Source organism: Anomalospiza imberbis, chromosome 9, assembly GCF_031753505.1.
Source record: "Anomalospiza imberbis isolate Cuckoo-Finch-1a 21T00152 chromosome 9, ASM3175350v1, whole genome shotgun sequence".
NCBI lineage: Eukaryota > Metazoa > Chordata > Aves > Passeriformes > Viduidae > Anomalospiza > Anomalospiza imberbis.
The window spans coordinates 27,534,296-27,549,758 of NC_089689.1; the positions used below are offsets into that span (position 1 = coordinate 27,534,296).

The 15,463-nt window shown below is 39.6% G+C and overlaps 1 protein-coding gene across 11 annotated transcripts in view; it reads right to left on the reverse strand.

Annotated features, from left to right (window-relative positions):
• DAB1 (DAB adaptor protein 1) overlaps positions 1 to 15,463 on the reverse strand; it is a 414,913-nt gene that overhangs the window by 119,507 nt on the left and 279,943 nt on the right. For 7 of the 11 annotated variants that reach the window (XM_068198857.1, XM_068198856.1, XM_068198870.1 and 4 more), the window contains one exon: positions 5,012 to 5,124. The exons of the other annotated variants lie outside the window; for them this stretch is intronic. Coding sequence is in view for 1 of the 7 variants with exons in the window: in XM_068198868.1 (XP_068054969.1) it covers positions 5,012 to 5,030 (19 nt within the window). In the remaining 6 variants the exon portion in view is untranslated. The remainder of the gene's footprint in view (positions 1 to 5,011; positions 5,125 to 15,463) is intronic. 11 annotated transcript variants of the gene reach the window in all.

Here is a 15,463-nt window from a genome sequence, read left to right on the forward strand (position 1 = left end):
CATTAAAGTGTGGACCCCATGTCCCCATTATAGGTCGATGCAGCGTTTGATGAACAGATACAATTAAGAGATGACCTTCAAAACCCCATCATTTCCCCAGCCCAGAACAGCCCTAGTGCCACCATTCCCTTAAACATTCCAAGATTTATTTCTCTCCACCACAGCTGTACCACTGCCTCTTCTACAAATGCCTTTGACACCCAACGACTTCAGAGACCACAAATGCTACCTTGCTGCTTAACAATTAACAAGTACTTAAGTAATTGATGCATTTACAGTTTCTGAGCAGGTTCATCAGTGGTTTTCTTTCCCTTTCCCGGTTGCACCTCTGTGCTGTATTTAACTTTCCACAGGGTCTCACCACTTCCCTGCCCCTTGGTGTACAAACTATTTTGGTTTCAAAGACCTCTTCTCTACAGGGCAAGTTTTCAGCAGGACTTTAACGCCTTTAAATTCTTTCCTGTAACCTCTGTGTTAGTTTGTCAGGGCAGTCATTAAGGCTGAGCACTCTGAGGCTGATGGGTTTATCCAGGCTAGCCCAACTCCAGCTAATTGCATTCAATTTGACATTCTCCAAGCACTGACAGTCCTCATTCAAGCCGAGTGTGAAAGTTTTTAAATTAGCTTTCACAGTTTGATTCACAGACAGCAAATGCAAAATGGCACAGGATTAATTTTTTTTCCCCCAACAACACAGTGTAACAAAATAGCCCAAAGGCTATTTTACTTCATTTGCTTTAACTATTAGGGAAGATTCACAGCACAATGTTCCAACAGAGACAAAAGCTCCAGAGGACTTTCAAAGCTCAGTATTGCCCCCATTAATTAAAGTACCATACGTTTGTACAGCCTTTCCACTTTGTCACTGGATGTTAAAATGAAGTCTAGGCCATTTCAGACAAGCCACAGCCATTACTGCTTAAAACATGAACATACCAATACATTCTTTTCAATTTTATTACAGATCACATTTTTAATACCTAATAAAGTATGGCACTGGACTTAAAATGGGCTATAGGGAAACTCATATTTTCTTGGGGAAGTAAAATCCTGACTTCCCATGTAATCTGACAATGTGCCTTTTGATCAGTCTGCCTTCATTTGCCAGACATAAGTTAAAAAGAAAACCAGAATATTGAATTACCTATTGCAAAAGTGATTTGGTCACTCCCAGCAAAAGAGTGACAGAGCAGGATGGAAATTCAGCTTTCTTGGCACTCTTTATTATTGGGTGTGTTTGAGCAGCTCCATCAACAAACTGAAAGATTCATTATAGGCAAGCCATCATAAAATACTCTACACTCAGTATTTAGGAGAAAACTATTTCTCCAGTCTCAGTGGAAAATTAAAATCTCCACTAACAGTTTAGTTTATCTTGCCAAAGTACATATCACAATATTTTACATAAGGTCCAAAACTCATAAACAATCTTTAATTCAAATTAGTTCTAATACTCTAATTCCAATATAATCCAATAACTGTACCAACTGCAACTCACATTACAGATGGGGAACTATCTTAAGGTATGAAAATTATTTCTAGTGAAATTTAAAAGCAAACATTTACATGCACAGATAGATTCCAGCTTCATCCTCCACATTCCAGGTATTTACAGCCAAGGATACATAGGTCACATGTGACAAACTGTAAAGTCAAAGGCTCATCTGTAAATGTCAAAATGTTAGTTACTGTGGTGGATGGAATTTAGGTACCTCTTGCCAGGATTCAGAGTAGTAATCTCAAATATCAACCCAGTTTTATGAGTATTTTCTATAAAGAAGTTACATGTTTGCATTATAGTGATTGTATATATAGTAAACATATACAATATATTTATGATATTTATGATGACTAATATAGTAAATATTTTGTAAACAAGAAGCCTTTTTTCACAAGCAAAGGACGGGAGGAAATGTAAAAATTTTACACAACAATCCACTCTGTCTGTTTAGGGAAACTTACAGCCAGACCTAGGAAATAGGAATTCCATTGTGTGAATAGAACTAAGTCAGAGCCCAAACCAGGCAGGAGCAGGCTGTGAAAAGTGAGCCCTGACAGGCTTGGACAGTGGCCTTGGAAGCAGAGCTGTCACAGTTGGCACACGAGCACCACTCCTGCTGCCTGGATTAAAGTGCACTTGGGTACAGCTTCAAAGGCCAGAAATGCAGCTCTCCGTGGTAATACAGAGCAATTTGGATATGCCTTTATAGCCATTTCATGAAATCTTTCCTGATGTAATGAAATGAATGATGAAATTCACTGAATTAAACAGATCAGAAAATATGAGTTAACACTGACAAAATACAGAACAGAAAAATATATTATTTTTAAAAATAAAACTACTTTTCTTATGCCTTAAGACCATTAGATCTTGTGTGTAACTAAAGACAATATAAATCCTTACACAATAATGAAGCCTTACACCCTTTAAAATAAAACACAGCCCACCCTAAATGGAACTTCTTCGGTGGCAAGTACAACTCAAATGTTCTCTGAATTAACCTCCAAAACGTACAAAGCTTCATCAACTCAGAGGGCAAATAACCACAGGTTATTGGAGAGCCAAGCTTGTCAGAAACTGCAAAAGAGAGACAATCTAATTGTCACTGGAAGCAATGAATGCATTCCTCAGGTCACTTCATGCCAGGTGCTAACAGACCTCAGAACACATTCCTGTGACACTCCAACGCTTGCCAATATTGGTGCCTAAAAAACTTTGAATTCCATCCAACTGTAAAAATGCCACAGTACAACTGATCTGTGCTGATCATGAAAGTCTCACGGATTATGCTCATTTCTAAAACAAAGTAAGATTGGGAAAAATCCCAGATTTGGTAGAAGTGAATTTTCAGTGGATTCCTGGCGATTCCAGAGCAGGGACAGAGCATTCACAAGCATCTGCTAAATAAAATTCCTCCCTCCAGCACAGACGCTGGCATTAGTTGGAGGTAAAGATATTGAATTTCAGCATGATCTTGGCTATTCTTTGAAGATTTCAGTGGATAAAAACAATTCCTGATAATAAAGACTAAGGGCCAAAGCAACTTGTATGAAAGCCATTACAAAGTGCACCAAAGGCAGCAAGCACAATAAACTGTACATTTCCAGATACACCTCATCTGTTTTGACAGTTTTATACTTATTATACTAATTTTCTATTTGGATCCTTAAGCTCTTCAGACATTTTGGTTTTTTCTTTCCTCTGGGACCTGATAGGGACCAGCAGAGACCTTGTTTTGACAAGTATTTCTGCAGAAAAAAAATGGACACATGCATTCAGATCTATCTTCAGACAGCCAAAATGGCTTCTGGAATTTTTACTTTCTATTAAGTGAACTTAATTTGCAGTCCACAGATAAATTACTGCCTTTGAGTTCCACAACCACCGTCCCAAACAATTATAATAATTTCCCTCAAATAATAAGGGAAAAATCTAGAACCATCAAGTGTGTTTAACAGAGAAGAGGGAGCACTGCTGAAGATGAGGAAGGTCAGATACGAGGAGATGCTAGAGACCAGCTGTTCTCAGAGTGCATGAAATCAACAGCTGGCAGACAATTGTTGGGGTTTCCCACATAACATGCCAACTTAAAACATTCCCATGCAAAAGCTGATAGCGCTAATGACAAACAAAGCATCTCCTTTTAAAGGCATTTTGTTTGTTTCAAAATTACATGACACTGACACTTAGGATTTTTTTTTTCCCCTGCTGAACTCCTGTTCTGAAAAAAGTACAGCCCACATCCTTTCTGAGGCTGCTTTTTCTCCATTTCCAACTGGAAAGCTCAGTTTTGGTCTCACTGGGACACAGCTCCTTGAAATAACGGAGTTTACTGCTAGGGATGGGCAGTATTTTATCTCCTTGCATTTGGCAGGAGTAGATTTCACTACAGGCTATCGAGGGCTGTTTATAGCCTGAAATTACCTTACAATGCTTAACTAAATCAGTTTATTACCAAACAATATGCTTTACGTTTAACTGCCCTAGTGCAAAATAAAGTCATTGCTCAAGTGGCAAATCCTCAAAACGAACGAACATGCGGAGTTTCAGAAATGTTTGGTCTTCTTTCAAGGAAGTATCAACCTACTTCTGTTTTCTCACTAAGTTCAGTGCCTTTTTATTTTGGTGTCTCTGAAAGAATCACCAGGTAGAAACCCTTCAGCTCTGCTTTGAGTTACTCCTACTTCCAAGACAACCAGCACGAAACAGCAGCACAAATCCAAGAAGTGGAATTCCCATGAGATGCTACACTTGCATGAGTAGCTGTTAACGCCAGCTGCAGCAGCCAGAATATGAATTTTCCCATTGCTAAGATTTTAGAAAGCAAAACATAAAAGTGAAGGCAGCTTTATCATTACCTGCCTGTTCTCATTTCAGAAAGCCGGTTCCCCTTACCTTCTTTAAGTATCTACTAACCATTTTTTTCATTGCAGTTCATCTTGAAAATTAATCATCATAAATTTAAAACTGTTTTCTTGCACATCTGTCAGGTTGGTAGTGCTATTTCATTTATTACAAGACCACATGACGCATCAGAGCTCAGTATTTGAACATGACATATTTTCACTTTGTTGTGATACCACATTCGAAAATTGTTCCTATCAATCTTTCACTGGAGCCAAAACTTAACTGTCTTGTTCACTGAAACATTAAATGCCAAGTCACAGAGATGAATAAAAGCATTTGCAAGATGCAAACATTTGCAAAAGTTTCCTGTTGAAAGGGTCTGTAGAAGAGAATCCACCAAAGTGAACTGAGCCCAGTCAGTATCAAAATAATGATCATTTGTAATCATCTTGGCCATCAGATCTCACTGAAACTTAAATTATTTCATTAACAGGCTGAACTTTAAGTAGAATTTTGGAAGTGTTTCAGCCCTGATTTCCAAACAGCATTACAACTGCTGTGCACTTGCCAGTCTCAGCTCATGCACTGCTCCACACCCCTGATTTTTTTCTGCATCGTTCCCAGCCAGGAGCCAAACCCCAAACAAACAGGCCAGGTACTTACAGTCCCCATAATGCATCATTTTCCCTCTAAACAGGGGCAGCAAACAGGCACCTCCAACACTGTATTACTTTCTTCTCTCGTTCATGACGATGTCACACACAGGTTCTTTGATTCTGGAAGAGAAGCATTTCCCGGGTTCTGAGGACAGAGGCACCCCGGCCGATCCATCATGCTTTGTGTGCTAATGATAGACTCATGCAGACGAGGCACCAGGAGCACTCAGAGGCAGCAGGCATGAAAAGGAGTGAATCAACTGTCAGGGGTTGTGATCTGAAGGACTGCAAGGCTGTGATTAGAATTTTCAATCAGGACTTCCACAATCCATCACGCTACAAGGGAAAGGGGGGGACACACATATTTCTTCATCAGCCCTTCCTGCTATGGGCAAAGCGAGTTCTGAGGCATTAAAAAAAGGCAATCTGAAAGTCTTATGCTCATAAGCAGGTGCTCTACAGGGTGTGAAGAGTAAAGGATTTTCTGGGACTGCACAGCTACTATTTTTTGTCTGCACACTCAAGATTACATGCAGCACAGCCTTTGAGATTATGAGAATAAAACACAGCTCTTCCTCTCTCTCCTCTTACAGGTGCACTCACAGCTACCTGAGCAAAAAGTAACCCTGGAAACCTTTGTGTGTTGTCTTTAGGAATGTGAAAAGGAATAAAACCCTCCAGGAATCCTTCATCAGAATTTGCTAACACGCTCGGTGAAACTTTAGAAAACAAAAAGGCAGAGCTCTTTACAAGGAAAGGATTCTCATAACCTGAACGAAATTACCTGCAGCACTTGCCAGGAGGCATTCAGTCACATCCTCCAAATGTAAAAAGGACCAGCAAGTTTATTGAGTGCACAGGATCACAGTCACCAGCCACGTGGGCTAACCTTGTTTTCCTTGTGGTATTTGTTTGCCTTGGTGCTGCTGCCTCTGACTCAGTGAAAAATTCAATTCCACAACTCAACAGGACTTGGAGCTGGGCTGGTCCTGCAGCCTCCCTTCTGAAACCTTGGAAAAGTCACAAAAGCCCTGCAAGTATCTTGCTGCTTCTTTCCTCTCCTTCCTCACCCATGAAATGCAGCAACTCTGTCTCTCCAGACAAGAGTTTTGCAAGAACTCACTCCCAAAGGGCATTTGCTGCCTCAGAGAGCCCATCCCCAAAAAATGCCAGCCCAGCAATCCGGAACTGGGTGTTGGTGGCTCAAAAGAAGTGTCCCAAAGTCTGATGTCACTACAGCTCTTGACTCAAAATCTAGATCCAAGCGACAAGCTAAGCAGACTAGACATTTATTGAAATATAGTAAGCATTATTTTAAGAGGTAATTTTCATGTTAAACAATGAATAATGAACAGTAAAGGCAGATCTTATTTACATAATTAATGTTTCAGTTATTGATATTCCTTCCGAGGGTCACTAGACATTTTTCTCCAAGTTAATTAATTAATAAAGCAACTCCTTTTATGTAGGTAATTGTAATCACTTCAATACTCAAAGGCATGTAAAATATCTGGCTTTTTTTCTTTAATGTTGCAACCTGAGTGACACGATGATCATTTGCATAAATATAAACACTGAATGGGTCTATTTAACTCCTGACTAGAAATAAAACCTTTGAAACTAACAGGAAAGAAATACATTAATTATGGACAAATATGGGAATCTGGGCAAGACCACCTTTTGTCCTTACATCACGTATTTTCCCTACCACAAATCTCAGCTTCAAGACATTGAACTGCTCAAGGTACAAATCTGTCCTCACTTTGAGCTGAAGATTGCTCTGAGGAGAGAGAATAATTTGGGAAAGAACAGACTTTATGGAGAAACAAAGAGAAACTAGAAAGCTGTTAGAGAGCAGAAAGCTTTAAACATTCAACATTTCACAGGCAACAGAACTTTTTCATCTTCCATTAAGAAATGCATTACCAAATCCTGCAAACAGAAGCCTGATGCTGCAAAAAATCTGTTACAGAAAGTCTGAGTGCCCATGTAAGTCCCCCTCAAGTAAGGTGAGAGGGGTATTTTGCTCAGTAGCCAAAGTTTATTTGCTCTTGCATCAGATCAGGCCTCAGGAAAAACAATCTGGAAAGGATCACTGGGTGCACTGCTTGAGGAGGGTGGGACAGCTGAGAGGTTGTAGCTTTATCCTACATAATATTCTTAAACCACTAATAACTTGTACTCAACCCATTTCTATCTGTATCACCATTGCTGCCAAAAAAAGCATCTTCAGGCAGGTCCAAGTGCCCTCCCAAACACGAGCCACACAGACTCCTCCAGAGACAATTATTTGTTGTGAAAATTTCACCTTGAATCTGTTATTTGTGGTGTAATTTAATGAATGAGAGAGAAAGGGGTAGAAGGTGTTGGTATTTGACCAGTGACACCACTGACTAGCTCATAACCAGAGTCACATCATTCTGTTATTTCCTCATCAGACAACTGCAAGTGTCTCCACTATCAAGCATTCTGAAACATAATTTGGGATATTTTTTCCTGTTTGACACAGTGCCTATGACCATGGGGGAAAATGAAGGCAAGGAGGGCTCCAATCCACCTCCACAGTCCTGGGGAATGGGATAGCAACAGAGATAATAAATGTTATTATTTGTATTATCCACTCATCTGCACCATATCAGCTGCTAAAACCTTGCAAATATTCCTGACACCATCAAGAACCGTTTCAACCTGTTTTCAGACTGTAAATCTCATATCTGATCTCCATCCAAGAGATTATAACAAAATGTGAAATAACCTAAATATTGAAAGCCATTCCACAGAAAATGGAAACGGATACTGTAGGGAAAAACACATTCCAGGCTTGCAAATTCCCTCTTTCAAGTAATCCTTCTCCTTATCCTTCCAGGGGACTATTTGATCTCTCTCTCTCAGTGCTTTTAAGCACTGCAGATCTTTGCAGCCAGCAGCTGGTTGTGTTTCCAACTGGTGGTTCCCATTCCCACCATGCAGGAGTCAGGAATGCAGGCACTAAGCAGGTTATGAATAAACCACTCAGGTTTTCTTTTCTGTGCTTCTCAGTAACTAATCACAGCCACAAGCAGAACAGAGATCTGCTCCTTTGGGGCTTCACTTCCAAGGGATCGATGTGCTGCAAACAGAGGCACTACGGGACTTAGCAGCAAGTTTTAAGTGCTCCTCACAAGACAGGAGTCTCCTCCACAGCCTTCTTGCAGGTATCCAGGAGCTAAAGAGCTGCTCTTAGTGTAAATTTGTGCCTTTTGGACAAAATCACACATCCTAAACACAAAGAAGTGACAACAGACACATCCAAGACAAGATATAAATGAAATTTCAGATTAACAAAGCTCCATTAAATCAACTTAGCAATTCCATCTCCACAGATAACAATTTGGCTTGCAGTGGTGGGCTAAATAATGCAGTTGAACACATTAAGAACAGATCTGTATTCAGGCTGAATGGAATGTTAGCTCAGGAAAAAAAGACAGGAGGGAAAGAAATGCTGAAGTAGCTGTTTCCTGCCCACAGCACATTTTCTCTTCTCCTTCATCTTCCAAAACTATCATGATCCTACATTTATCAACTTATCATACACCTTCCCTGTGAAAGACACAAAATAGGCCTCAAAATCTGTGTCTTAATGGGCGCCATCAAAAGAACTATTAGTTCACCTGGCTGCATAAACCATCCAGAAACCAGTGTAATCACAAAGTGGGGCCTGTCCTTTGCCTTCCAGTCTCTAAAACAGCAAGGGCTGCTTTTATATTTGATTATTTTATACTGCAGATGCCGTCACTTCCCCTGAGTGCATTTAGCAGCAAACCCAGAGATTTCTCCTCTGACCAAGAGGCAAGTCCCCCTCTCTCTCCCTGCAGTCAGAGTTTGAGTTTTTCACGAGACAGTAAAAAGTTTCTCTATTGTCAACACTAAAAGCTTCTCCTGAAGTAGTTCTTTCTCTATGCAGCCACATTTTTCCATCAAATATTAGTGCATACATTTTATGAAAGTGTCTGACAACCTCGGGATTTAGGTTAGAAAAAGAAGAGGAAATGTAGGCTAGGCTCCAGGGGGCTTTCTGGGGAATAGCCCACTAAAGCAGTCTCCTGATAGCTAAGGTATCTTCCTAGTTATAAAAGCAGTGATTGTTGAGCACAGATTTTCAGTGGGCTCTGGAGGTTTAAAACCTTAGCAAGACCTAATTTCTTTCAAAACTATCTGCTGGTTTCCTCTGGACTTTATATCTGTATGAGTTCAGATGGAATACCGAAGGAATGATAAACCATAAGTTGAATTTTCTATCTCCTGTAAACATCATCTAATGCTGTCAGGTTTGCTATAGAATATACATTGTTTTGACTATCTAGAAAGAATTATTTTTTTCCAGATTAAAAACAGCACTTCAAGGAGGACATAAAATTACATTATTTCTATTGCCTCAAAGTAGGCAATGAAAACTTTAATGTATCTGTTCCTATCTCAGGCATACCTATCAATATTTTTAAAGCACAGATATAATATTCCACCAATGTTTTTACTCCTACATTTGCTCAAGTTAAATTATACTTTTAACTCCAAAAGGGATCAATTTGCACAGGTATCTACATCACCTGCCCTATTCCAATTCTTTGGGTCCACTTCAAACATTCTGCAATGCCAGAATCCCGAATACAGTTAAAATCTTCACAGGTGTGTATAGTAACCAGACAACAAAGAATTCCTAACACCCTGCCTTTTAATGCTTCATATCCCTTCTTTTGAGAGGAAAAGGATTCCAGACTCATCCTTTGTGCTGCCTTTCCAGGACATGCTGAGCATCACACACTTCCCAAAGCCTGTGTGCAGTGAGGGTGACAAGACACACTCCAGTTCTGGGTTTTTTTTTTTCCCTTTCTCAAGATTTCAGTGTTTATTTGTGACCTCCAGTGTTTAACTGATGACTGTTCAGCGCATCACTTACAAAACACAGCCATTCTCATTTCCTTTACACTCCTCCTCACAGAAATAAATCAGCATCCTGACTGATGGAAACACTTAGCTGCCAGTCACTCTGCTTTGTACCCTCGCTGCTCACACCAGCCTGGGAGAACTCGGGAGATGCAGGGAAGTGATTAAATTGTACCACGGAGCCCTGAGAGCAATAACTAAGTGAGCAGTTATAAACAAATAACACAGTTCTTCATCATTCAGTAAAATGCATTATCTGATTTTGTGTGTGGTTCTGAGAGCCAGTCAAAGCAGCAGTGCTTTTTTACTAATGCAATAATGATACTGCTTAATGGTGGAAAGCACAGGAGAGCAATACATGGCCTACAAATAAGAGTAAAATGTGCAAGCTTAACAATGCAAGTTTATCTTCCTTATGAATTACCTAGGCAGTGCTTTTATCATATGAGATCCATTGTTTCCTGATCTGCAAATTACTTCCTGAATCTATCAACCATAATGGGAGAAATGTGTTTTTCAGTCTTGCCCTCAGAAAAAAAGAAGAAAACCACAATAAATCAGTGTAAGCAGGTGAGACTGAACTGGCAACAAGGCCAAGGTATTTCAAGCGTGCAATCCCTGGGCCCTCATAAGACTAAAGGATTTTTTTTTTAAGGTGGGAGCACAGAGAAGAAAGGATTTAAGTGTAAATTATCCAGTGATAGTACAATTTTGGAGTACTACCATGCGTGTGAGGGATTATTAAAGAACAGGTAGGATTTTTCCAGCCTGATTTCAGTCACCTCCAGGGAAACAAATTCTGCAACGCTCCATAGGAAGTAGAGAACAACCTGAGTAAATTAAAAGACTCATGGACATAATTCCATGAACTACGAGCTTTCTTTGTAACTCAGGTACCTCAAAGTGCACAACACTTTTATCACATCCTTGTATTTCATGTGTCTCTGAAGGATGACATTTCCACTCCCTGACTTAACATCTGCGTGTCTTCAATTCTCTAGTAAGGGCCCAAGAAGAGTAATAGTGGTTGTATTTATACATCTTCCTCCCCCTAAATTCCAAAACCACATCCCAAACTCATTAACCTAAAGAAAATGCTTCAGACATGTACAGCCATTAAACACACCGTGATTATCCCCAGAGAGATAAGAAGCCAAACACCAGTGTAGCTTAAATTCTTCTCTCCCCCATTAACAAGAGTCAAGAGAACTCTTGGTATCAATGACCCTCATGCTCTGTCTCACAGGAGTCATCAGATAAAACACATTTTACATTGATTAAACCAACCAGTCCCACAGTACCTCAGCGAGTACATAATCTGCACAAAATCCACTCTTCCAGTTACCTCCTACACCTTTGGTCTCAAGGTCTAAAATTTCACCAAAAATTCCGGGCAGTTTATTTAAAATATAGTTACCAACAATCACATTGCTAAACAATTCCCTTTAAATAAATTACCTATTTACTTTTTCTCTACTCAAAAGCCAAGGTAGGAAGCATCACCTGTGGATAAGGTTGACACTTCTCACTCCCTTTAATCACTTGGCAGATTTTTAACTGTTCAGGCTACAATTCTACATGTCAAGTATATCTGCTTTGGGGTGATTTTCAGGATATGAGGGATGAATGGGTTGAATTGCTTCCAAAATTTAGGCTGTAGGGAAATAGTGTGTTTTGACCACATTAAATAATCATTACAGATTTGTATCTGAAAAGTTTGCTGAGTTTTGAAACTGGGAGTAGGATTTGGTGTTCATATCACAGACCTGGCTTTCTTGCTAATACTAAAAAAACAACAACAACACTCCCCCCCAAAAAAAAACCCCAAAACAAGCCAACAAAAAGCCCCCCCAAAAAAAAGCCACAAACCAAAAATCCCAAGCCCAAAACTAGTTAAAATAAAAAATGAGATATTACATTTATCCAGGATGAGTCCATTATACAAAAATCCCTCTATGCTATCACCCTTCCTGCAGCCTCCAGAAGGAACTAAAATGTGCATTCACATTCCTATAAACACTGTCCTGGAAAATGGACTATTTCTTTAATTACTGCTTTGAACTGAAATTACACAGAACAGCCGAAGTGACAGCAAGAGGTTCATCTTTCCATCAAGGCACCCAGCAAGCTGCTGAGTTTGAATGCATAAAACAGAAGAGTCAGAGCAGAGAAAAAAGGGATTGACTCTGACACGAAGTCTTGTATCACAAGAAGCAGAAGAGAAGAATTTGTGAGAGCTGTTTAATAATGGAGGACTTGGGAGGTTCAGTCTGGGAGCGAAGATGTAAAAACAGCTTAATGGGAGGGGGAGATTAAGAGTGGATGGAGACAATAATTTATGAGAGAGGAGCTGCATCCAGATCAGGAGCCATGAGGAAAGGAGAGGGACCGGGAAACTGGGATTAAGAACTCCCCTGAGGAGCTGGCACCTCATTTGCCTCTATTTAAGGTCACAAAGAGCACAGCAGAAGCTGCTGTCACAGCTACTCAATTAAACAGAACAGTGTAGGTCCACAGGAAAAGAAAACCTGGTCTTGATGATGCACGTGGATCTCAACACAATAGGATTTGATGTTCCTCCCCAGAAAAGGAGTTCTATCTTCCTTACTATATTAAAAGCAAGACCATCCTACCATTACTGCTGTACTTCTTGTTGAATATCATACGCTGAATTATTCCAAATACTTAATTTCATTAGATGGATTTTCTAAGAAGACATAAATTAGGGCATATGGTTCATAATATTTTCACTTCCTTTCCCTGTAACCCATTTCACTAGTTTTACACTTCATCAATTTAAGCATTATGGTTAATAGGTAACGTTTAATTCTGTCAAAGGAGGAAAAAAATCCAAGTGTCTCATTAGGAAGCTCTGATGGCCATTTCAGAAGGTAATGCTACATTTTCTACCTACGTCCAATGGAGATGAAGACACTGAAGTTGGAAGCACGTGCAGAGCTTACAGGTTTCTGTGCAGGGCAAAAGCTTTTTTACTGCTCACTTGGGCACGAGGAAAAGTGGATCCCTGGGGGACAGAATTCCTGTGAGATTTACAGCTACACAACATCAGTGCAAAGCACTAAGCCAGAGCTCAAAAAAACGTCTGGTTTACCACAGCCAAAAACTAAAGTCACGGAACATTTTATTTACATTAAGCACAACACATTCCTACATGCATATCAACAGTAATATATGAAGAACAGCATCTCTGACTAACTCCAGGAAAAACATCAGTAAAGCCATTTTCTACCCAATACTATGCACTGAAATGTGGCAATAATCTTTCAAACATCAACAGGTGCCAGAATATCACACAAGAACAAGAAACACATGAAAAAGCTTTCACAAAATATGAAGAAGGCTGAATTCTCCATTACACACAGTGTGACTTACAGTCATTGCAAAAATTTACAAGGAGCTGTTTAACAAATCTTTGTGAACATGTGTGAACTCCACTTCTCCAAAACAAGCAAGACACATTTCTGTCACATGCTAAGAATTCTTCTACAAGTAGTGTTACTGCCTTAAAAGCCTCAGCGATCAATCAGAATTATCACAGGAGAGGATTCGGAGTCATGTCAGGTTTTTGAATGACAGAAGCACGAGAGGCTTTGTACTACAAAAAGAGTGTTAAAAATGGAATACATAACCTAATCATCTACTCACACTCCTGAAGAAGTAGGCCAGCAGATAAAAAAAAATCTTTGAAAAAAAACAATTAAAATGTGTCCCACTTCAGTTTATCAACACATCATTAGACTGTTTCACAAGTTGCTGTTAAATATAAAATTATTCACAGGATAAAAGGGAGGCTGTGGGTAGTAACACATTGTACCTGTAACAGCAGCTGTTTCTTTTCTGCACCCTGACTCTTCCCTGAGCTGCTTCTCCCATTCTATTTTTGAAATTCTGGGTACAGCTCCTATGGCTATAACCAGAAAATGTAATAGGTCTTTAAAAAGACAACCTTTGGCATGTGAGATCTGAGGTGGGAGGGTCGTAACACTCTTTTACAGGTGCCAAAACTCAGGATTTCTCTTCCCAAGTGTGATACACAGCAAGGAAGGACCGTGATGCTATAGGAGTGAGTCCACAGGAAGCACCAGGGTGATGAGGGGGATGGATCAGCTCTGCTGGCAGGAAAGGCTGAGAGAATTGGGATTGTTCAGCCTGCAGAGGAGAACCCTAGTTCAGAAGTTTCCCTCTCACATTACTGCACAGAGATGCATTTAGAAACTTTACAAGTTATTACCACTACCTCACCAAAAGGTTACGCCAGCATTTTTCATTTAAAGGAAATTTCATTTAACAAAGCACTTTGTGAACTCTACTAGAAGTTGCAAGGCATTTCAGTCTCCCTTGTCTACTCCTCAACCTTTTATTACAACAATAAATAATATATGCAGTAGATTAATATTTAGAAGAACTTTATTCTCCTACTTGCATCATCCTTATAAATTATTCTCCTATTAATGAGTTATTTGATCTCAACGTATTAGCACAAAAATTACATTGTTCTCTGTACTAATCTGTAACCTATGTGCTCCCCTTCTGCTAAAAGCTTCTCTTCAAAGTGCTATTATTAATTGTGAAGCATTGGAACTGTTCCTCCAGACATTCTCCCCTTTACTTTCAAGAGAGGCAGACAAGATTTTCTCCACTTTTTGCAAGTAAAGTACAAGCTGAAGTACATCTCAATACACAATTCATTACATTTAGCACTGTTCTCTCCCTAATGTATCCAGTGTGGCCAACTTCTTACAGGAAGCAATTGCTGGAACAATTAGGACTCAGCAAGATTAATACACAAGATGTTGTCATGTCTGCATTTTATCTCATGCAGTGATACTGGAATGATAAAGATGCAGCCCAACAGAAGTGTGCCAGCAGTGGCCAAACCTCTTCAACCATCTGCTGGAACTCTAGGCTGAACTTTTTCATGCTGCATTAATGGTAGAACTACAGAGCTGTCATGAACTACTTCTATTCCTGCTGATTGTAACTTTGTCTTAAGTTGAAAATTTTCACCTAAGACCTGCAATGTTCATGCCCCAAGTGGGAAGGAATCCTCCAGACATCCTTGTTTCAGTTCTTTTGGTTTTTTCAGTATTGTCTGAATACACAATAGTGAACCAACACTGATCTCCAGAATGGTTTTTTGGAGCAGAAACCAGACTAAATCAGCACACTAAATCAGCACAATTCCTGGTGGTTTCTGGATGCCTGTTTCTTGTAACAAATCAAACCTTAGATAGCCTTGGAAAAACCCAGTGTCAGTCTTTCGCAAGAAAACATATGTGCACCTATGAAATAAGATAATATATTCACTACCATTCAACCTCAAAATAAGTCTCCTTAAAAAATTAATTAATAAATAATCACTATGAAGCAGCCAAAGATAATCCTAGTCCACCAGAATGAGAAAAAGTCTCTGAGGTCATCCAATACAGACATTAAATGGGTGTTATACCTGCTTTACTCATTGGCTGCATTGCAAATTATATACACACTTTCAGCCACAAAGAAGAAAATCAAT